The 23,674-nt window shown below is 43.5% G+C and overlaps 1 protein-coding gene across 1 annotated transcript in view; it reads left to right on the top strand.

Annotated features, from left to right (window-relative positions):
* Window positions 1-8,847: 8,847 nt before the first annotated feature.
* Window positions 8,848-23,674, top strand: part of LOC126176139 (proton channel OtopLc-like) — a 241,674-nt gene continuing 226,847 nt past the window's right edge. The window contains exons 1-3 of the mRNA XM_049923278.1: window positions 8,848-8,882; window positions 9,155-9,391; window positions 15,790-15,897. Coding sequence (XP_049779235.1) covers window positions 8,848-8,882; window positions 9,155-9,391; window positions 15,790-15,897 — 380 coding nt within the window. The remainder of the gene's footprint in view (window positions 8,883-9,154; window positions 9,392-15,789; window positions 15,898-23,674) is intronic.

Below are 23,674 nucleotides of genomic sequence, written 5' to 3'. Positions count from 1 at the left end.
TTACAGCATCGTGATGGTCGCATCCGTGTTAGGCGACACCGCGGTGAACGCATATTGGAAACTTGCATTCGTCATCGCCATACTGGCGTATCACCCGGCGTGATGGTATGGGGTGCCATTGGTTACACGTCTCGGTCACCTCTTGTTCGCATTGACGGCACTTTGAACAGTGGACGTTACATTTCAGATGTGTTACGACCCGTGGCTCTACCCTTCATTCGATCACTGCGAAACCCTACATTTCAGCAGGATAATGCACGACCGCATGTTGCAGGTCCTGTACGGGCCTGTCTGGATACAGAAAATGTTAGACTGCTGCCCTAGCCAGCACATTCTCCAGATCTCTCACCAATTGAATACGTCTGGTCAGTGGTGACCGAGCAACTGGCTCGTCACAATACGCCAGTAACTACTCATGATGATGAACTGTGGTATCGTATTGAAGCTGCATGGGCAGCTGTACCTGTACACGCCATCCAAGCTCTGTTTGACTCAATGCCCAGGCGTATCAAGGCCGTTATTACGGCCAGAGGTGGTTGTTCTGGGTACTGATTTCTCAGGATCTATGCACCCAAATTGCGTGAAAATGTAATCACATGTCAGTACTAGGGTAATATATTTGTCCAATGAATACCCGTTTATCATCTGCATTTCTTCTTGGCGTAGCAATTTTAAGGGCCAGTAGTGTACAAAGGAAAGAGATCCGAAGACAGTAGTACATGAAAGGAGGAGTAAGTCAATGAAGATGATATGATAGATACGAAACAGAGAGAAGGATTCCGCAGAACACTGAAGGACTCAAGTCGAAACAAGGCACCTAAGTCGACGACTCTCTTTCACAGGTACTCATATCTTTGAGAGAGCTAACCATGTCAAAACTATTCCACATCCTATGCGTGACATGAATCAGGCGAAGACCCTCACACTTCAAGAAGACCGTAATAACCTCTATTCCAGGAAATCAAGTGCTGGTACCTGTGGATACTAAGGAATCGTCAGTTACGAGGCCGGTGGCCTGTTAGATCATATCTCCTCATCGGCCGCACGAAAAAAAAAATATCCTTTTTGCGATACGATGGATTAGGTCACCTGTAAAGTCTACGATATCATTGGTAATAGCTAGATCTGCTAATAGATGACGCATACGGTAGGCGGATACAAATGGTTGCATAATTTGTACCCCAGTAAGTACGTTCACTGTATATTGCTGTTTCAATGCCTAGTGGAATTCGGGGAAAACAGCTTCCTCCATAAGCATCTGGATGAGCTCGAAATCCTCTGATTTTGGTCATTTCGCGTGACGTATGTAGTTTGGGAGGGTGTAATATTCGTATTTTAGTTGACGTCTCTTGAGAAGTAAATTCTGGGACTCTTAGCGGCAAACGGAGCTGCCTCTGTGGTAGAAACTACCACCGAAATTAGATAAGCTTCTCCGTGACCCGCCAGCGTTTGCTAAACGAAACCGTAGTAAGAACGAACAGTACTGGTTCGACTCTTGTCTGCATCTTACACTAACCGAGCCTGGTAAGTATCTCAGACGGACAAGGCATATTCATCTATAGAGTCTTCTGTAGATTATCTGTGTTATCTATGAGTCTGGCATCTGCATAATCTTTGCCTGTAAATTAGTTTCATGTAGTCATTTCGCTTTAGATCTCACAAACGAATCCTCAGAGATATTTTACGATTTCTCACTTTTTGCTGTGCCTGATCGCAATTCATGTAACCGAAGCATAATGGGTCGTTCCACCCAGTCATGTGCAATACGTTACGTCTGTTTATTTTCAGCGTTAACTGCTAGAGTTTGCACCAAGCTTGACTTCGCGTAGTTTCCTACAACAACCTGTTGTTTCGATAATAGCGTAAGCGACGAACAGCCGTGTAGAGGTTCTGAAGTTATCTACTAGAACATTAATTCGCTCATTGTCCATAATGGCCTTTAATGGGAAATGACTGAGAGAAGGCCGAAATACTTAATTCGGTGTTCCGAAATTGTTCCAGAGCCGAACATCGTAATGCTATTCCTCTTCTCAATCGTGGCACGAACAGAGAAATGGCGGATATTATAAGTGATCGCGGAATAGAAAATAAATTAAAATAGGCTCGATAGTGGAAAGACATCTGGATCGGATGAGCTACCTGTGAAATCCTACGGAGATTATGCGTAAGAACGTGGCCTCTGCTAACAGCAGTTTATCATAGGTCGCTGTAGCAACGAAGGATACTTAGCAATTCGAAAACAGTACACATAATTTCTGTTAATTAGAAAGATCGTGGAACCAACGGCCTTACCGCAGTGGTAACACCCGTTCCCGACAGATCACCGGAGACAAGCGCTGTCGGGCTAGGATAGAACTTGGATGGGTTACCATCTGGTCTGCCGAGCGCTGTTAGCAACCGGGATGTACTCAGTCCTTGAGAGGCAAAGTTAGGAGCTACTTGATTGAGAAGTAGCGGCTCCGGTCTCGTAAACTGACATACGGATGGGAGAGCGGTGTGCTGACCTCATGCCTCTTCATATCGGCATCCAGTGACGCCTGTGAGCTGAGGATGACACGGCGGCAGGTCGGTACCATTGGGCCTTCCAAGGCCTGCTCGGAGTTTAGTTTTTAGAGAGATCGTCGAACTAATGTGCTTGATTATAGACATATATTGCTGGCGTTAATCTGTGGTGGAGTTGCGGAACACGTTATATGATCACGCGTTTGACATTTTTGGAAGAAAAAGCTCCTCTATAAGAAATCGACATGGATTCCACAAACAGAGATGTTGTGAAACTCAGCTCGCCCCGTTCGTCCCTAAAATAAACCGCCCCGTAGACAGTAGCTCCTAGGTTGATGCCCTGTTGCGGCCGGCCGGCCGGTGTGGCCGAGCGGTTCTAGGCGCTTCAGTCTGGTACCGCGCGACCGCTACGGTCGCAGGTTCGAATCCTGCCTAGGGCATGGATGTGTGTGATGTCCTTAGGTTAGTTAGGTTTAAGTAGTTATAAGTTCTAGGGGACTGATGATCTCAGATGTAAAGTCCCATAGTGCTCAGAGCCATTTGAACCATTTTGATGTCCTGTTCCTTGACTTTAGAAAGGTATTCGATACAGTTTTGGACTGTTGTTAGATGAACAAAATATGAGCTTACCTAGTATCGGATCAGGCTATTTATAAGATTCGGGACTTATAACTCAACATTCCGTTCTAAACACAAGAAGATCGACAGACATAAAGGTAAAGGGAACTGCCCATCAGTTACGTTATTGACCTAGTGGGTAACTTGGAGTGTTCTTGGTTCTATTGACGAACGATGCTGTTGTCTGTAGGAAGATCGTAACGTGAGAAGACAGTAGTGAAATGCAGAAAAGCTTTTGAGTGTTCGATGATTGCCAAGACTGGCAGGTAACCCTGAATGTAAATAAAGGAAAGGTGTTTCTCATAAATAGGTTATGGCATGCATAACTTTCCGATTACGCCACAGACAAAAAAGGAAAACAACAGTGTAAACAGTCAGAATCGTAAAATACGTAGTAGTAACCTCATGGAGCGACCTAAATTTGAATGCACTTTATTTTACAGGTCCGTCTTGATCACACAAACCTTTACACTTCACTACTACCGGTTTCGGACATTGTGATCTTCAGATCGTAAAATATTATGATGTCGTATCAACGTCAAACTAAACATACAGGTACATAGTAAGTGCTCTTCAATTGATAAGTTTAATGATCACATTAAAGCACTTGCAGCAGATGCCAAAATGTGATTCATTGGACGAATTTTAAAGAAATTTAATTCATTAGTGAAAGTAGTAGTTTACAAAACAATAGTTTGACCTATTCTTGAGATCTGTTCATTAGTCTGCTACACTGAGAGAGAGAAACGAACCAGAAGCGGGGCATTTCGTTACGGAATTCTTTATTCGAACCGTTACGGAGACGCGCAACGAACTCTAGCGCGCTGCAAAAGACGCGTTATACATTACAATGGCGTTCACTGCTGAAATTCAGAGAGCGTACGTTCGTGTAAGAGTCGGACAAATTAATAACTACTCACAAACACGTCTCATTAAATAACCACAACTAGGAAACTGAAGAAATGCATTTTTTTATGTGTGTATTCCACCAGAGCGACAATTTTTTTATTTATGTTATTTTATACTTACGCACCAGTTTAGAGCACACTTTATTTTTAAGAAGCAACTGTACTAAATGAAGCTATCATGCATAATATACAGAGTGATTCTGTGATTCTGTGATAATGTTACAAACTTTAAGGGATGTTGGAGAACGGTAAGTGTGTCGATTTGAGGTAAATGACCATGGTCCGGAAACGACTGAGCCGAAAGTTGTAAGCGGAAGCCGTTCTGATACCCCTGACAGTTATCTTCTGCTATTGCAAGCTTTTTGCTTTCCATATTTTGGGAGGAGGTGGTATGATCCAAAACAAGAAAAAAAATCCAGTAAACGTGGGATGTAAAGCGCATACCTTAAGAGCGGTGCGCACTTGCTCATCTTTGGTACTGTGAAACGTACGACTTGTACTGAACAAGGGCTCGTAGCCCTTAAGATGTGAATTTTAGAGCCCAAATTGCTACGATCACCTTTCTCCATCGTTCCAGAAGTTTGTAAGATGATGATGGGTCACGGGGCCATTAAGTATGATAAACTTTTTCTCAGTACATAGATATTTTAGACCAAAAGACGGCTCTAAATTTTACATTCATTATACGTAATCAGACTACGTCTCTGGCATACAAATAGATCAGTAATACGGTAGCTGCGCAGTTACCTAATAAATATGATAAATATGACAACGATAAATGTCGGAGTTCGTAAATAATGTGAACGACTCCGTAAATGTAAGTAAGAATTGCCTAGAAAAGCAACAAATGTATACTTTCGTACCACATGTTTGTTTATAATGGTTTGATTTTACACAGTTACAGCTTAAAAATAGAGCACGCTCTAAACTGGTAACGGCAAAATAAAATAACATAAAAAAGAACGAATTAAAGGTCTGGTGGAATGCAAACGTAAACCACAGCGCTTTTATATATTTATTGAAGCTGTAGAACAATTATTATTATTATCGTTAATTCCCCATTAAGGAGAGCGTTAAAATACAATCAATATTCACAATGAAAATATGGTACATAAATTGGTACATTTCAAATTCATGGCACTTCTTTTCTGTCTTTCTTTTCTCTTCCCAAAAACCTCTCAAATTCACTGTGTTTCTTCTTCCTCTCTTCTGTCCACTTCTTTCCTGATTTCTTCTCTTTTGGTGTTTCCTCGAATTTCTGTTTGTTGATTTTTTTCTCTGTATTTACCTCTGTTTGATATTTCTTCTGTGGAGATGTTTAGATTTTTGAGGTCTTCCATGGTTTCCTTTACCCAGTTAGTTTTCACCTTATTCATCGCCACTATGTTAAAAATCTTCTTGGTCAGCCTATTTTCATTCATCCTATGAATGTGCCCATAGAATTTTGCCCTTCTTTTTCTGATATTGTGTGTAATTGTCTGTGGCTGTTTGTACAATTCCTTAGTTGGTCTCTCTATCCAGATCCCCTGTCTCTGAACTGACCCATAGATCTTTCTCAGAATTTTCCTCTCTTGCTTTTCCATTTCCTTGATTTTAGTTCTTCCTCTGATTACTGTTGTTTCTGAGGCATACAAGGACTCAGGTAAGACTACTGTTTTGTAATGTCTTAATTTGGCATTGACGGAAATATCTCTTTTATTGTAATGGTTCCATGTAAGTCTGTATGCTTTTTGTAGTTTTGTAACCCTTTCTTCATTGGCTGTTGAATTTAGTCCTGTTTTCTGTATAATCTCTCGCAGGTATTTGAAACTTTCTACTTTTGTTATCTTTCCATACTTTGTTATCAATGGGCTTCTGTCTGTAGATATTGTGTCCACGTACTGGGTTTTTTCATATGATATTTGTAGTCCTGTTCTGTCTGCAATATCTCTAGGGCTTCTCTGGCTTCTTTTCTGTCATTTGTAATGATGGCTATATCGTCGGCAAAGGCCAGACATTTTATGTTGACGGTTCTATTTTTCTCTCTCCCCATCTTTACCCCATTGACTCCTTTGTCCCACGTCCTGATTATTTTCTCTAAAACAGCGTTAAATAAAATGGGTGACAGGCCATCTCCCTGTCTCACTCATGTCTTGATTTCGAAAGATTCTGAGATCTCGCCCATGAACTTCACTTTTGACTTCGTATTTGTTAATATTTCCTGAATTAGTTTTCTGGTCTTATTGTCTACCTTCATTTCTTCTAGTGTATTAAAAAGTGTTTCTCTGTCTATGGAATCGTAAGCCTTCTTGAAATCAACAAATGTTACTGTGGTGTTCCTGGACTTTCTCGTTGTTAACAATATTCTCAGACACCAGATCTGCTCACTGCATGATCTTCCCTTCCTGAACCCTCCTTGGTATTCTCCGATCTGTGGATCTATCTGAGGTTCTAGGCGATTTAACAGAGCTTTTGATAGAATTTTGTATGCCACCGGCAGTAACGAAATTCCTCTATAGTTATTAGGGTCTGTTTTGTCTCCTTTCTTGCGGAGGGGGTGTATTAGGGCTGACTTCCATTCTTCTGGTATCTTTTCTGTTTCCCAGATGTTTTTGATTATACTATGAATTTTGGGTGTAATGTTTTAATGGTCTAATTTCCAGATTTCTGCAATCAGTCCATCTTCACCTGGTGCTCTGTTATTTTTCAATGATTTTATTATTTTCACGATTTCTTCATATGTTGGGGGTTCGGAGTCCCGGTTGGGTTCTGGTTTTGTAAACTGTAATCTCTGTTTTGGTTTATCACAGTTAAGTAACGTGTCAAAGTATCTGGCTAATATTTCACAGTTTTTCTTCGCATTTGTCTCCAGTGTTCCATCTTGTCTTTTGAAGCAAAAGCTTGGTGGTTGATATCCTGTCATATTTTCTAGGAATACTCTGTAAAAATTTCGTGTGTTGTTTCTGGTGAAGTCTTCTTCTATCTCCTTCAACCTCCTGTTTTCGTAACCTCTTTTTTCTCTTCGGATTATTTTTGAAGTGTTTTTCTGTGTCCTGTTGAAGACCTCCCATTTTTCTTGTGTTTTATGGCTGTTAAATTTTTTCCAGGCTTGTATTCTGTCTTCTATGGCCCTGTCGCATGTCATGTTCCACCATCGGTGTTTCCTTTTTCTCTGTGATTGCCGAAATTTTATCAGTTCTTTTATTTTTTTCTGACAGTTCTGTCCAGTTGTTGCTATTGATTTTCGTAATTTCTTCTATTATTTCTTTCTTGTTTATTTGTAGGTACTCTGGATCTGTTCTGAAAGGTCTGTTGGTTCTCTTGATTTGTCTATTGGGTATAAATTTTACTTTAATTTGGAGAAGGTGATGATCAGATTCGAAAACTCCTTTCCTTGTTCTTACGTTCATTATTTCTCTGGTGTTTTTTGTGGATATTGCTACGTGGTCTATCTGAAATTCTCCTAGAGCATGGTTGGGGGATTTCCAAGTTACAAGTTTTCTGTGTGGTTTCTGGAATTGCGTTGACATGATTTTCAGATGAAAATTTCTGCAGAAGTTTATCAAGTTCTCTCCATTTTTGTTTGTTCTCATGTGGGCCGTGTGTTTCCCTGTCGTGTCTCGGAATTTTCTTTCCTTGCCTAACTGGGCATTGAAGTCTCCTAGTAACACTTTTATGTGATTCTTGGGGATTTAGCTGGTAGTTTCTTCCAGATCTTCCCAGAATTCCTCTATCATCTCTGGGTTCTTCTTGTTATAATTGTTTGTGGGGGCATGTCCATTGATTAATGTATAGGCTTTGTTTCCAGATCTTATCGTGAGTGTCGATATTTTTTCTGATTTTGAGGTGAAATCTATTACGGAGTCCAGTATCGATTTATGTACTACAAAAGCAGTTCCGAAGAGTTTGAGATTTCTTCCTGTGATGGTTATGGCTGGTTTTCCCTTATATATTCTGTAATTTTCTGAATCAAAGTGGTTCTCATCTGCAAATCGTGTTCCCTGTATTGTCATAACTTTGATGTTGTATTTATCCATGGCGTTTGTTAATTGCTTCAGTTTACCTGGCCTTAGTAGTGTGTTGGTGTTGAGTGTTCCCATGTAAAAAAACTTTCTTCATCTTGAGGGTTTTTGAGAGGCTTCTCCTCATGACATGTCTGATCCCCTGGAATCCGATGATCAGGTCTATTACCCAGTCTTACTGACTGGGGCCCAGGGTAGTGGATTCTTTCCCGTTGTTCTGTCATGATTATTGGTTTGTGTTGAGGTATTGGTGGTGAGATCACGAAGGATCTCACGTAATTTCGACTGGAGTTTTGAGTTCCAGAAGATTAACTTACAGCCGAGCTCACAGAGCCAACAGACGCTGACCAGACTACCGGTGACTGCCACGCAGACGTGTCTGGAATTTGGGGCTTCGCATGTAACCCTATGCAGGGGCCTCAAAGGGTGCTACCATCCGGAGCCAGATAGACCCAGTTTTTTTTTTTCTTACGAGGTGTTACTCCTCCCCCTCCTCCTTCCTCATCACTTGTGAGATGAGGCCCCGGGCTTGGTACCGGCAGTGGCGGAGTTCTGCGGAACAATATATACTATAAATATTAAAAATATCAGAGAAACTGAAGCTCATATCGATATTTTCGACAATCAGTGTCCTAGTGTAGCTTTCGCGTATGGTGCAGGGAAGAGGGGAAAATATAGCGGCAGCAGACGTGACGTCGCCACGCACTGTGAAGCACTTGCTGAGTGGCAGTTGCAGATGAAATCTGACGTTGTCAAGTTGAAGCACGTGATCTATTTCGAAAAATACATACATTGACGGTTTACCTGTTTCGGTTGCAATGAGTGATCATCAGGACCAGGATCTCGTCCGAATGTAACACGTCACGTAGTCATGTAGCACGCATGACGGTTGTTTAAAATAAACCTTTCAGTGACCACGTTGGGCGGTACGGTACTACGTGAAGTCTTACTTTCGTCACGAGATCCTGGTTCTGATGATGACTCATAACGGTCGAAACCAGAACAGGTTCACAAGGCCACTAAATGTGACAAAAATATTTGTGAATAAAAAAAGGTAGATGTAGCAGAGTGCCGTTGTTGTAGGTGGACGTGTTTACAGTGAGGGCGCTGTTGTTGCTGTTGCAGCGGGTGGCCGGGCGGCGCGACGTGCGCCGTGGTGGGCGGCGTGGGCGTGCCGGAGGCGCCGCAGCTGCCGTCGCCGGCGTCGCAGAGCGCGGTGCTCGTCAGCGCGGAGAGCCTCTCCCAGTCGCAGTCGTCGCCGTCTCGTCAGCTGACGGCGCTCAACCGCAGCCTCTCGTCGCGCGCGGCTTCCCCCACCCACCAGGCGCCCGCCATCCCCGTCAAGAACTCCTCGCCCTCCGGGTGAGTACCCCGGCGGCAGGGACTCGTCTGCAGACAGTAGAATGAATTTGCTCCACACCTGCAGTGCAGAAATGAAAGACATTTTTGTTCGCACAGGGTGATTTTTTTTCCACCATGTTGAAGCTCTAGGGATTTATAGATGAAAGGATACGGAACAATACAGGCCTAATGCACTTAGTCCGGAAATGCATGGTTTCCATGCTATGGACCATTCATTCAATCATATACTGTTACAGAGGTTGCAGTCTAACGCTCTCTGTACCATGAAGCCGTCCGCAGCTCGTGGTCCTGCGGCAGCGTCCTGACTTCCCACGCACGGGGTCCCGGCTTCGATTAGGGAAAATGCCGAAATTATTCCTTCCCCACCGTTCCTTAATCTGATCTTGTGCTATTTCTCTAATGACTTCGTTACCGAAGGGATGTGAGACTCTCACCTTGCTTCCTTGAATGACCGGCAACTTGAATGGCTGTGCCCTCCGGCAAGTGGACGAGTCACGCTACACTGAGTCTGTTCTGTGTTACGATTTTAATAACGTCATATTTACTTCATTGGTACCTTGTGATAGGTTTTTGGACAGTTCCTGACGAGAAGAAGTTGTTTTGGGAACAAAAAATATAGGAAATTCGTTTAAAAGGACGTATTACTGTTCGTATCTTCGTAACGAGCTGAGTTATAAGAAAGACAACCATACCGGTAAAAGTCCCTCTAGTAGCTAAACAACATTTCATTGACAGTTTTTATTTTAGTACGGACAATATGTTATTTGGAGCGGTCAAGATAAATGAGACACCGTATGTACACCACACCATCGTCTGCTGGATTGTTGATATGTCATACCAGTTTCTGTCCAGTTGCCTTAATATTGACTTCAGTAGACTAACATCAGTATTTATGTTACGTGTCAATAAGTGTGTTTGGCTTCTGAAGTCAATATTAAGGCTACCATGTTTAATGCATTAGCGATCGAGATGTTAAAACAGCAATTCTTTCAGTGCAGAATCTCGTCCACGTTCACGGAAAATATTATCACATTACAATAAAGTTTATACAGCAGCAGCAGCTGATGATGTATGTAACATGTTTTTTTATACTGCATTAATGTACAGATAAATCGTCACAGGCCACCTATTATGTGATTCATAAAATAAGTTTCGCTCTTCGGACGCAAGAGGTTTAAAGCACCAATCAACATCATTGCTAACAGAAAGTAATCAGAGCTTTCTCGGCAGATGCTCTAAATTTCTAGCATGTTGCCACGTTAGTTGAGGTAAACTAGAAGATATATCTATACAATTACAGCCATCGCAGCGTCTCCTGCGGTCGATTCCTGCGTTTACTAAGTGCTACATTATCAGCTTGTGCAGCGGATTCCTGTAGCTTGTGTATGAAGGAACTCTTTCCACTACAGTGTACAGGAAACGAGTGAGCGCACATGCGCCCCCTCCCTCCCCCCTCCCCCCCTCCCCCCCCCCCCACACACACAGAGAGACACGGTTCAGGCTTAAAAAAATAGTGTAGTAAATTTATGACTAACATTATAACATGCGAATGGTGATTGTCACGAGAGTCACAAAAGAGTATAAATTAGTCAGTAAGATTATACTGTAACAAAAATGCAGAAGTAGAGCGCAGCACAAAATGCCCTGCTTGAGATTGCGCCATGTCACGGATTGCGCGGCCATTCCCGCCGGAGGTTCGAGTCCTACCTCGGGCACGGGTGTATGTGTTGTTCTTAGCATAAGTTAAAGTAGTGTGTAAATCTAGTGACCGATGACCTCAGCAGTTTGGTCCCTTAGGAATTCACACACATTTGAACATTTGAAAATGCCTTGTAAGCCTGATGGAAAATTTTACTGGTGACTATTAAAATTGCAAAATCAGAAAGGATAGCAAATAACGAAAGTTTACCTATTTTGAGTACGCAGTATACTAGGAAGATACATGATTAGTTTTTTAGGTCTTTCGGTGGTGTACAGGGTCCACAATTACGTGTACAGTGCTGCCATCTCTGGCAGCAACACTGGCTCTAACACATCTGAGCGTCGAGTAGTATTCAGTTCTACTAAAAAATACGCCATTCTATTCTGATTCAGCTCTGGGCAAGAGTTCGTCAATCACAGTAGCTGCCTTCTGGTGGTATGCAAGTTTCTCGGAAGCCTGTGAGCAGATGTTTTAAGTTAGTGAAAAATCGGGAGACGTCCAATCCAACACCTTCTGTATCGAGCTAAGTCAAGCTTGTTGACGTTTCTCCTCCTTTCATGAGGAACAACACGATCTTCCCCCCAAGAAATCAACATTCAAATGCAATTTCTGAATGAAAATCCTACTGCGTAATCGCTGCCCATACACAGAATATAGTTGGTATTAATCCTGGCCACTGAAATGAAACTCCTTGCATAGACAAGCTTGCAGCACACTTCATGCCAGTTTGACGTTCGCTGTATTCCACGTTCATGGCGTTGCAATTTTAATGGCCAGCAGTATTAATGTTCCTTCTGCAATTCCGTCGGATGTGATGCAGTGCTCTTAATCTGCTCTGCATAAGCTTCTACACTGAGCTACTTAATTTTTCTTTGCCTCATTAAAAACAGTTTTATTGCAATTTACTGAATGCATAAGTACCTGGGACAGTCACCACCGCCACCAACACGATCATCACCACGATCATCATCAATTTAGCATCCGCTTCTGAATAGAAGACTTCCCTAAATTCCTCCTCACCTTAAAGTCTTCAGCGCTATGTGTCCATGTTGGTTTTGTATACTTCTAATTTCATCCACTCACCTCCAACAAGGTCAACGTTTCCGTTTTCTCTTGGCTATTACAGTGCACCATCAAAAGTATCCCGTCACCTATTAGTGGACATTGATATGGGGTGTATCTGCTCTTCGCCATTACGTCAGCTCGAAATTTGCTGCTGGGAACACTTCTGATGAGATGTCTGAATGTCTGTGGAGGAACGCAGTGTAATGATGATGCTGTAGGTCGGGGCTTCACAACATTCGTGCTCGCGGAGCAAGCTGTGAGCAGCAAGGCGCGAGCACGGAGCAGCGCGAGCACGCTACCCCCACTACCGGACCAGAGCGGAGAGTGGGGAAAGTCACGTGGGGCGCACAACAGCTGCCGCCAGTCAATGTAAATCTGCGGCCACCTGCAGGGATATCACTCACGAATTATTACTGCGACAAATGAAACAAATAAAGGAGAATGTACACATGCCACATAATTTTAATAGCTTAGTGTATGCGTCTACATTCGCATTAATTTGTGAACTGTTACACAATAAAAGGTGTCACTGAAGTGTGGGATTCTCGGTTATCTCGTACTTTTTACCCTTTACAATTGCGTATATGTTCGGAGTAATTGTTCTTGTGCATTTTAGGCGTAGCGTGCAGTTTAAATTTCGATCAGACAATGCGTTTCTCAGGCGCGTCTTGTTACATTTCATTGCAGAGAACAGTTGTTCACAAACATACGTGGAACCGAACATTGATATTATTGTAGCCGCCAGTTTGTGCAAACGAGGAAATCTATCCTGAGGGAAGTGTCTGTAGAATTCCAAAATGTTTTTCTTGTTCTGAAAGTTGTCTCTGTATTCTCTGTTACACTGCAGGTCAATAATTTCTTGCTGCAGCTCAGGACGAATCTCTTAAGTATTCGCTGAATATGGAGAGAACAGATCAAAATCACTGTCTAGTGCTGTCAGATCTTGAAAGCGCTGATCAACTAAACTATGTGAATAGCGTTCACAGTCTTTGTGAACATCTTGCATGGATGATAATTTAGGAAAATGAGCTAGGTTTCCTGTTTCCAGCCGACTCACCCAAAATGTCAATTTCATTTTAAAACCTCGTATTCGATCTATGAAATGAGTCATTAGCAGATCTTTACTATGTAGTAAAATGTTCAAAGCATTCAGGTGGCTAGTTAAATCTGCTACGAACGCGAGATCACATTCAAACGTGCGCGCGCATTCCCCCCCCCCCCTCCCCTCCGTCGCTACTCCGCGACCTTGCACCTGCTCGCGAGCACGTGCCTGAGCAGATGCGAGTACTCGCGCTCAAAACCAGCCAGTTGTTAAGCCCTGTTGTTGGTGCTCTAACTGTTCCTCTGCAGTTTGCACCACACAGTGCAGTAAAATGTGTTCGTTTCCTTATTTAGCGTTTCCTGAATTACAGTAAGGGGACCCCACTCTAATCCAGAAAAACACACTCATACTGTGACACCACCTCCTCCATACTTCTGCTGGCACTACACATGATGGCAGGTAACGTTATCGAGGTATTCGCCAAACCCAAACCTCTACATCGGATGGCCGCAGAGTAAAGCACGACTCATCACTCGTCTCCAAACACTCGCTGTCCAGTGGCATCACAACTTGTCCAAGCCTTTCTCACTCTTCAATTTGTTTCATTTGCTGTCCGCCCCGATAGCTGAGTGGTCAGTGTGACGGACTGCCGTCCTAAGGGGTCTGGGTTCTATTCCCGGCTGGGTCGGGGATTTTCTCCGCTCAGGGACTTGGTGTTGTGCTGTCTTCATCATCATTTCATCCCCATTCGGCGCGCAGGTCGCCCAATGTGGCATCGAATGTAGTACGACCTGCACCGAGGCGGCCGGACTTGCTCTGTAAGGGGCCTCCCGGCCAATGACGCCAAACGCTCATTTCCATTTTCCATTTCATTTGCTTTCCCTTCAGCCTTTCTATTCGAGTACAGTAAAAGCAAAAACTGATCATCTGGCTCTGTAGCTTCATTGTTAATGTTCACTATTTTCTTTTCCATGTGTCCATTGTATACTGTTTTAGTCATAATGTCTCATTTCTGACACTTCTATTTTCTTCCCAATTCCATTCAGTAAATCTTGGTTAGTTATCCGATCTACTTATCAAAGTTGCACAAGTTTTCTGTAGCACCACATTTCGAAAGCTGTTATTCTTTCTTTGTCTTTATTCTTTATCATCAACATTTCACTTTCACTCCAGATAAATACTGTCAGACAGTACTCGCTAGCACTTAGAGCTATATTAGATGTTAAATTACATTCTATTTTTCGGAAATATTTTTCTTGCTATTGCCAGTCTGCGATTTTATAACGTCTCCACTTTGGCCATCGTCTGTTATCGCGCTGCCAATCTTGCTAAACTCAGCTACTTCCTGCAGTTTCTCATTGCCTTGTATAATTCACACTTCAGCAGTCCGTTTTGCATCCTGCACTACGCAAGTAACGAGCAGCTCTTAGTGGTTCGCCATCATAGTTTTCTTTATCTTAAATATCTTTGTGACTAATGCCCTTTTGGCATATTTATTATTTGATAAATGACATATAAGTACTGCCAGTCTTTAACGATGATTACGTATTTACACCCCATCATACGTTTTTAGTCATAATTCTGTGACCATATTATAGAATATAGACCATTCTCTGTTTTAAGTTCTGAGGAAGACACTCCTAGCAGTGTAGAAACCAAGTTAATTGGTTAAAAATAGTGACCGAGGGCTGTTTTTCTTTCAATTGTAACTATTCACGGTCTCTGAACGTGTAGCATGAACAAATTTTTTAAAAATTTTGTTGTTCATCTTACAACATCTTTTCTATAGAGTATTATTCCTTTCGACTAATCTTCCACATCCTTTGACGTCTCTGAAAGAAGTACGATGCCATTGACAAACCACCTTATTTCTGAACTTTATTCTCCTTTCCAAATATTTCTTTGGTCTCTTTTACTGCCTACTCGTTGTACATACTGAATAACGTGGCTGATAGGATACAATGTTATCTCACTCCCCTCTCAGTTCCTGCCTCCCTTTCACGTCTTTCGATTCGTTTCTGTACAAGTTGCAGATATTCTATCCCTTTCTGTATTTCATCCTTGCCATCTTAGTAATTTTCAAGAATATATTCCAACAAATATCATCGAAAGCTTTCTTTAAATTTACAGGTGGTGTAATCAGTAGACATTAATTTTTTTTTTGCCGCGCGGGATTAGTCGAGCGGTCTAAGGCGCTGCGGTCGTGGACTGTGCGGCTGGTCCCGGCGGCGGTTCGAGTCCTCCTTTGGGCATGTTTGTGTGTGTGTGTGTGTGTGTGTGTGTGTGTGTGTGTGTTTGTCCTTCGGATAATTTATGTTAAGTAGTGTGTAAGCTTCGGGACTGATGACCTTAGCAGTTAAATCCCATACGATTTCACACACATTTGAACATTTCTTAAAATTTTTGTCCATGCCCTTCCCCCCTCCCTACACACACACACACACACACACACACACACACACACACACACACACACACACACACACAACAGAACACAGCAGTGTTGTGGTCGGTACGAGGTGTGCAGTGATCGGCTGGCTTTTAGCTTCAAGGTGTGTCTGAGCGGCGCGCTCGCTGGCTGTGTTGCAGGTTGCCCTCGCCCACCACGATGATGTCCCCGGTTCTCTACAGCACGGCGGCACTAAAGAGGCCCTCCAGGATCGACCAGCTGCAGGGCGAGTGGCGCCAGATGGGCACGTGAGTACTCCATTACATCCCTATCACGAGAAACACTGCCGATAGCGCGCCGATGCCGCTCACGTCCCAGCCCGCAACACCCAAACAGTTATTCTGATATACGTTTTCTTTTTACAAAATGTTCTGTTGCACCCAGAAATCACAAACATCTCTGTGCACACTATTAATCTTGTCACAACTGTTACAGAAAACTTCCTTACAGGCCTTTCACTCCTACTCCTATACCTTCTTAACATTTGCGTAACCACAGGAACACTAAAGGTGAATTTGTTGTTTAAAGTGATCACTGTAGCCGCGCGGGATTAGCCGAGCGGTCTGAGGGGCTGCAGTCGTGGACTGTGCGCCTGGTCCCGGCGGAGGTTCGAGTCCTCCCTCGGGCATGGGTGTGGGTGTTTGTCCTTAGGACAATTTAGGTTAAGTAGTGTGTAAGCTTAGGGACTGATGACCTTAGCAGTTAAGTCCCATAAGATTTCAAACACATTTGAACCTTTTGATCTCTGTAAACATACGTGATTTTGACAATTAGCGCCATTGCCTTTGCCAGGAATGCAACCGACTGTTGAAGAAATAAAGGGGGAACACCGATAAGAATGGTGTAGTACACTAGTAGAGGACACTCTGACATCTGCAAGATTCCGTTACACAGGGTGTTTCAAATAGAGTATATGTACACTACTGGCCATTAAAATTGCTGCACAACGAAGATGACGTGCTACAGACGCGAAATTTAACCGTCAGGAAGAAGATGCTGTGATATGCAAATGATTAGCTCTTCAGAGCATTCACACAAGGTTGGCGCCGGTGGCGACACCTAAAACGTGCTCACATGAGGCAAGTTTCCAACCGATTTCTCATACACAAACAGCAGCTGACCGGCGTTGCCTGGTGAAACGTTGTTGTGATGTCTCGTGTTAGGAGGAGAAATGCGTACCGTCACGTTTTCGACTTTGATAAAAGTCGGATTGTAGCCTATCGCGATTGCAGTTTATCGTATCGCGACACTGCTGCTCGCGTTGGTCGAGATCCAATGACTGTGAGCAGAATATGCAGTCGGTGGGTTCAGGAGGGCAATACGGAACGCCGTGCTGGATCCCAACGGCCTCGTATCACTAGCAGTCGAGATGACAGGCACCTTATCCGCATGGATGTAACGGATCGTGCAGCCACGTCTCGATCCATGAGTCAACAGATGGGGACGTTTGCAAGACAACAACCATCTGCACCAACAGTTCGACGACGTTTGCAGCAGCATGGACTATCAGCTCGGAGACCGTGGCTGCAATTACCCTTGACGCTGCATCACAGACAGGAGCGCGTGCGATGGTGTACTCAACGACGAATCTGGGTGCACGAATAGCAAAACGTCATTTTTTTTGGATGAATCCAGGTTCTGTTTACAGCATCATGATGGTCGCATCCGTGTTTGGCGACATCGCGGTGAACGCACATTGGAAGCATGAATTCGTCATCGCCATACTGGCGTATCACCCGGCGTGATGGTACGGGGTGCCACTGGTTACACGTCTCGGTCATCTCTTGTTCGCATCGACGGCACTTTGAACAGTGGACGTTACATTTCAGCTGTGTTTCGACCCGTGGCACTACCCTCCATTCGATCCCTGCGAAACCCTACATTTCAGCAGGATAATGCACGACCGCATGTTGCAGGTCCTGTACGGGCCTTTCTGGATACAGAAAATGTTCGACTGCTGCCCTGGCCAGCACATTCTCCAGATCTCTCACCAATTGAAAACGTCTGGTCAATGGTGGACGAGCAACTGGCTCGTCACAATACGCCAGTCACTGCTCTTGATGAACTGTGGTATCGTGTTGAAGCTGCATGGGCAGCTGTACCCGTACACGCCATCCAAGCTCTGTTTGATCAATGCCCAGGCGTATCAAGGCCGTTAGTACGGCCAGAGGTGGTTGTTCTGAGTACTGATTTCTCAGGATCTATGCACCCAAATTGCGTGAAAATGTAATCACATGTCAGTTCTAGTATAATATATTTGTCCAACGAATACCCGTTTATCATCTGCATTTCTTCTTGGCGTAGCAATTTTAATGGCCACTAGTGTATTATTGTCCAAATTATCGATCGCTGCGCCTCGGCTCGGATATTGGAGGAACGAATGCAGTGTCTAGTTTATATTAATAGCCGCTAGATGTCAGTTGTCTTCTGTTCTGCTTGGTAACCGTCATATATTTAAAATGGCTACTCTGCAGTAGAAATCATTTTATGTTCTCCAGTTTGCGAAGTGCAATTCCGTGATTACAGTGCAAAGACGTTTCAGGTTGAGGTACCAATCCGGTCCTCCGAATGGGTGGAACATTCTCGGTACCGAGAGTTTCTAGATACAGCATGTGTATGGAAAGGGAAGAGTCCTGGCCGCCCTCGTGTTTCTGAAGAAAATGTTGTACGAATTCAAACTGCTTTCCGACTCAGTCCTTGAAAATCAACTCGTCGTGCCAGTCGGGAGTTACAGTTGCCTACAACAACAATTTGGCGTGTTTTTAGACGTCGGTTGGTTATGAAGCCGTACAAGTTACAGTTGTTACAAGCTCTGCATCGTGATGACAAACGCAAACGTGTGGCATTTTGTAACGAGATTCTTGATGCTATTTACAATGGTAACACTTTCGCACAGCGCATCATGTTCAGTGATGAAGCGACTTTACATGTTAGTGGTCAGGTAAAAAAACACAATGTTCGAGTTTGGCGCCTACAGAACCCACATGCAGCCATTGAGCATGTACAAGATTCGCCCAAAGTCAATGTCTTTCGTGTGATAGCCCCATCATCTGTTTAGAGTCCATTCTTCTTTGATGGAAACAGGGTTAACGGTCAGCAGCATCTCGCTATGTTACAAAACTGATTGTTTCCGAGGCTGCACGAAGACAACTTCCAGTTTTCAACAAGACGGGGCACCCCGTCACTGCAATCGCCAAGTGCGAGAATATCTGAATGAAACTCTATCAAACCGTTGGATTGGTCGTCAAGGAGCTGGGCGACTTAACATGTCTCAGCTGGGCTCCACGGTCACCGGATTTGACACTCTCTGACTTCTTCCTGTGGGGTTTCGTTAAACACAACGTTTATGTACCAGCACTCCGACAGAACTTGGAAGAGTTGGAGAACGGAATCCGTTCTGCCGTAACATCAGTGACGAAGGACATCCTTGCCCGAATATGGGAGGAGTTGGAATATCGATCTGACATTGTTCGTGTCGCTGATGGAACATCTGTAATCTGAACTTCAGAAGTTCTTCAATATGTGTGTAAAGTTTCATATTTGTATGTCTTAAAGTTTAATAAATATATATACTCGAAATGCGTATATTATTTTTGAAACACCCTGCACATCTACCACCAGTGCTTTCCTGAGGAGACCAATAGTTATTATTGTCGAAAGCGCGGATGTTTATTGTGAATTGACATTTTTACTACAAATTTCTTTCGGAGGGAAAGACCTAAATTTGTGGCTATTTTAATTGTCTTAGTAAGAAGTAACAATATGAAAAAATGAATGTGCGCGCTGTTTCGTTTTCCAGTATATTTCCCAGATTTCGGAGACGACTGTGCAAAAACCACGAGACCTGTAGAAAAGTCTCGTATCAGTGGCTAGAGCATCTTTGCAAGTTTATAACTGACATTACAGGTTTTCATCATCGACACCATATGTTACGCGGCAAACGTCAAATCGTGTGTGTGACTCACTGACACGAATTGTCTGGGAAGGCGCGACAGCAACCCGCCTTGCATCTGCAGGGGCGCACTAATATTCAGGGCTATTACAAATGATTGAAGCGATTTCATAAATTCACCGTAGCTCCATTCACTGACATATGGTCACGGCACACTACAGATACGTAGAAAAACTCATAAAGTTTTGTTCGGCTGAAGCCGCACCTCAGGTTTCTGCCGTCAGAGCCCTCGAGAGCGCAGTGAGACAAAATGGTGACACGAGCCGAGAAAGCGTATGTCGTGCTTGAAATGCACTCACATCAGTCAGTCATAACAGTGCAACGACACTTCAGGACGAAGTTCAACAAAGATCCACCAACTGCTAACTCCATTCGGCGATGGTATGCACAGTTTAAAGCTTCTGGATGCCTCTGTAAGGGGAAATCAACGGGTCGGCCTGCAATGAGCGAAGAAACGGTTGAACGCGTGCGGGCAAGTTTCACGCGTAGTCCGCGGAAAATTGGCTCATGCCACAACTGGAGACCGACAGCGCCGACTTCATCTTTCAACAGGATGGTGCTCCACCGCACTTCCATCATGATGTTCGGCATTTCTTAAACAGGAGATTGGAAAACCGATGGATCGGTCGTGGTGGAGATCATGATCAGCAATTCATGTCATGGCCTCCACGCTCTCCCGACTTAACCCCATGCGATTTCTTTCTGTGGGGTTATGTGAAAGATTCAGTGTTTAAACTTCCTCTACCAAGAAACGTGCCAGAACTGCGAGCTCGCATCAACGATGCTTTCGAACTCATTGATGGGAACATGCTGCGCCGAGTGTGGGAGGAACTTGATTATCGGCTTGATGTCTGCCGAATCACTAAAGGGGCACATATCGAACATTTGTGAATGCCTAAAAAACTTTTTGAGTTTTTGTATGTGTGTGCAAAGCATTGTGAAAATACCCCAAATAATAAAGGTATTGTAGAGCTGTGAAATCGCTTCAATCATTTGTAATAACCCTGTAATGCCCCAATACGGAGCGGAGCACTGGCAGTGAAGCTTGAAGACAGAATAACTTAAAAGTGCAAGCTATAACTATAAGAATCCTTGAAACCATTGAAAGGCTTCCCTTTACCAGTGGAAAACAGATACACAGCAATAACATGAAGCCGATTCCCTTTGTTTCCGTGATAATCTACCGTGGAACGCATATTACCGAATGATTGTGAAACATTTAACGCGACGAATGCACGGAGAGCAATTCACAGAGTTGCCATTTTTGTTTCTGACTGCCCTTATTTTCACCTGAAATAATTTCACTCGCGTGAAATCAATGGATGCAATGAACGTGAAATCAGTGAAGCAGGAGTGAAATGAAATGTCACTGAAATAACTCTCAAAATGGTAAACTCCCAGCGTAATGACTACGTCATGCCTGAGAAAATCCCGTGCAACACCGCCCTTGAATCCGTGTTTCCTGTTTATCGCGAGCACCCGCCATTACCATGAGGCTATGTGATCACTACTCCCAGCATGTCCTTCAAAAAAATGGTTCAAATGGCCCTGAGCACTATGGGACTTAACTTCTAAGGTCATCAATGCCCTAGAACTTAGAACTACTTAAACCTAAGTAACCTAAGGACATCACACACAACCATGTCCGAGGCAGGATTCGAACCTGCGACCGTAGCGGTCGTGAGGTTCCAGACTGTAGCGCCTAGAACAGCTCGGCCATCCCGGCCTGCTGTCTGTTCTTCGCGTGGCCTTATTCCGGATTGTACAACCGTTTAATATTGTTCGAAAGTAGTACGAGGAAATCCGGTGACGACGAATGTTTTTCTTTAGTCACGGCCTATTCACTTATGATTACTACTTGCCTTCCTTTTATCAATTCATAATTCTAAAACTTACGCTTTTTCATTACATAGATGTACCACTCCTTGACCAGAAACGTCTGCCTCACTTAAAATTCTACGTTTTCCTAATCTTTACCCTCAGCTGTGAACGTTCACATTCCTCATTCTTTGCTAAGGACACTGTACAGATCACAATGGACGGATAACTTAAACTAGGGCCATTGATACCCTGTCTGTGTTTAATTAAAGCTTGTTCTTCTCGTTTCGTTTTGTGCGTGAGAGATCCTGAGCCTAATACCGAAAGTTTCCTTTAAATTAATTTTTTGTTTGATTTTGAACTCGTACTGCCTTGGTTGTAACTTTGCTGTTCTTTAGCTTTCCGTGACTGTGTGTATTTCCAACTGCGAGAGAAACCAACTATATCTGCCTGCGAGAATACATGAATTTGCTCCTGATTTATAATCTTTCTAAAAAAACTGTGCAAACTGATTAAGCCCTGAACTGGTAATCTCTTTAGTTAAACAAAGTGGTCCTTCAAATAACTTACGGATTTGCTGCCGGGTCACGTCGTCGAACACCGCCGACATTTCGACAGGAGCACACCCTGCCATTCTCAAGGCACAAATGCAAGAAAGAAGAAATGTGCTAGCAAATTTAATACCTCGGTTCACAGAGGAGAAACAAGGAAGACACCACACACAGAACAAGTGTCAACACAAACAAAGATAACCAAAATCAGAAATATCGATAGTTACTATTAATCAACAGGTGAGGTAGCACTAATTCTGTCCCTCTGTTTTTTGATGAGAGACAGATCCCGATTCCAAGCAGCTTTTAAACAAAATCCACCATCTCTGTTAATAAGGTTGCTTGATAGTCTGATTTCAACAGCTTCCTTAATAACACTATCCCAATAGCTGGACGTGCAAGCCAGAATCTCCGTTTTGTTGTATTCCATAGGATGACCGGTGTCAAGGAAATGTTCTGTAATAGCGGATTTGCTTGGCTGTTGTACGCGTGTGACGCTTATGTTCAATACACCGGTCTTCCACAGTCCTGATTGCCTGACCAATATATGACATGCCACAACTGCAAGGAATACGATAGACCCCAGCCTTACGCAAATCAAGATCATCTTTTACGGACGCCAACAGGGCCTTAATCTTAGAAGGTGGTCGAAAAACACATTTCACATAATATTTCCGCAAAATACAGCCAATCCTGTTGTAAATGCTTCCTGCGTAAGGCAAAAAGGCCATAGACTTAGGTGCCACTTCGTTGCTATCGTCACTTACCCGTTGCGCAGAAGGCTGATGGCGCAACGCACGTTTTATCTGCCTCTCACTATAACCATTCTGACGAACGGTGACTTCGAAATGTGCTAGCTCAGCTGCCAAACTTTCAGGGTCTGAGATAACGTGGGCCCTGTGAACCAAGATGCGAAGTACTCCTTCACGCTGAGCTGGATGGTGACAACTATCAGCTCGCAGATACAAGTCAGTGTGGGTGGGCTTCCTATAAACAGAATGTCCCAACGTACCAACAGTCTTCCTTTTGACCAACACATCAAGGAAGGGAAGGCATCCATTCTTTTCCACCTCCATAGTGAACTGAATATTCGGGTGGATTGAATTCAGATGTCCCAAAAAGCGGTTTAAATTCTCTCTACCATGAGGCCAAACAACAAAAGTAGCGTCTACATACCTGAAAAAACACGCAGGTTTCAAGGTCGTTGACTCCAGTGCACCTTCCTCAAAGTCCTCCATAAACAAATTGGCCATAATAGGTGACAACGGGCTTCCCATTGCAACTCCATCAGTCTGTTCGTAGTACTGACCATTGAATAAAACGTAAGTGGAAGTCAGCACATGTCGAAACAAATTTGTTTATTCGACACCAAACTTAACCTCAATTAGCTGCAACGAATCAGAGAGAGGAACGCGAGTGAAAAGAGAAACCACATCAAAACTGACTAAAATATCAGAGTCATTCAAACGCAATCCTTGCAATCGACGTAAGAAATCTGCAGAGTTCTTAATGTGGTGTTCACACCCACCTACTAGTGGGCTCAACAAACTAGCAAGATGTTTAGCTACACGATATGTCGGAGCACCAATGTTAGAAACAATAGGCCTCAACGGGACAGCCTCCTTATGGACCTTAGGGGGGCCATATAGTCTAGGTGGTACAGCACAGTAAGAATTGAGACTCTGATAGACTCCTGTGACAAAG

This window comes from Schistocerca cancellata, chromosome 3 (genome assembly GCF_023864275.1).
Source record: "Schistocerca cancellata isolate TAMUIC-IGC-003103 chromosome 3, iqSchCanc2.1, whole genome shotgun sequence".
NCBI lineage: Eukaryota > Metazoa > Arthropoda > Insecta > Orthoptera > Acrididae > Schistocerca > Schistocerca cancellata.
The sequence above is the reverse complement of the archived record's forward strand: the minus strand, read 5'-3'. Positions and strand labels throughout refer to the sequence as shown.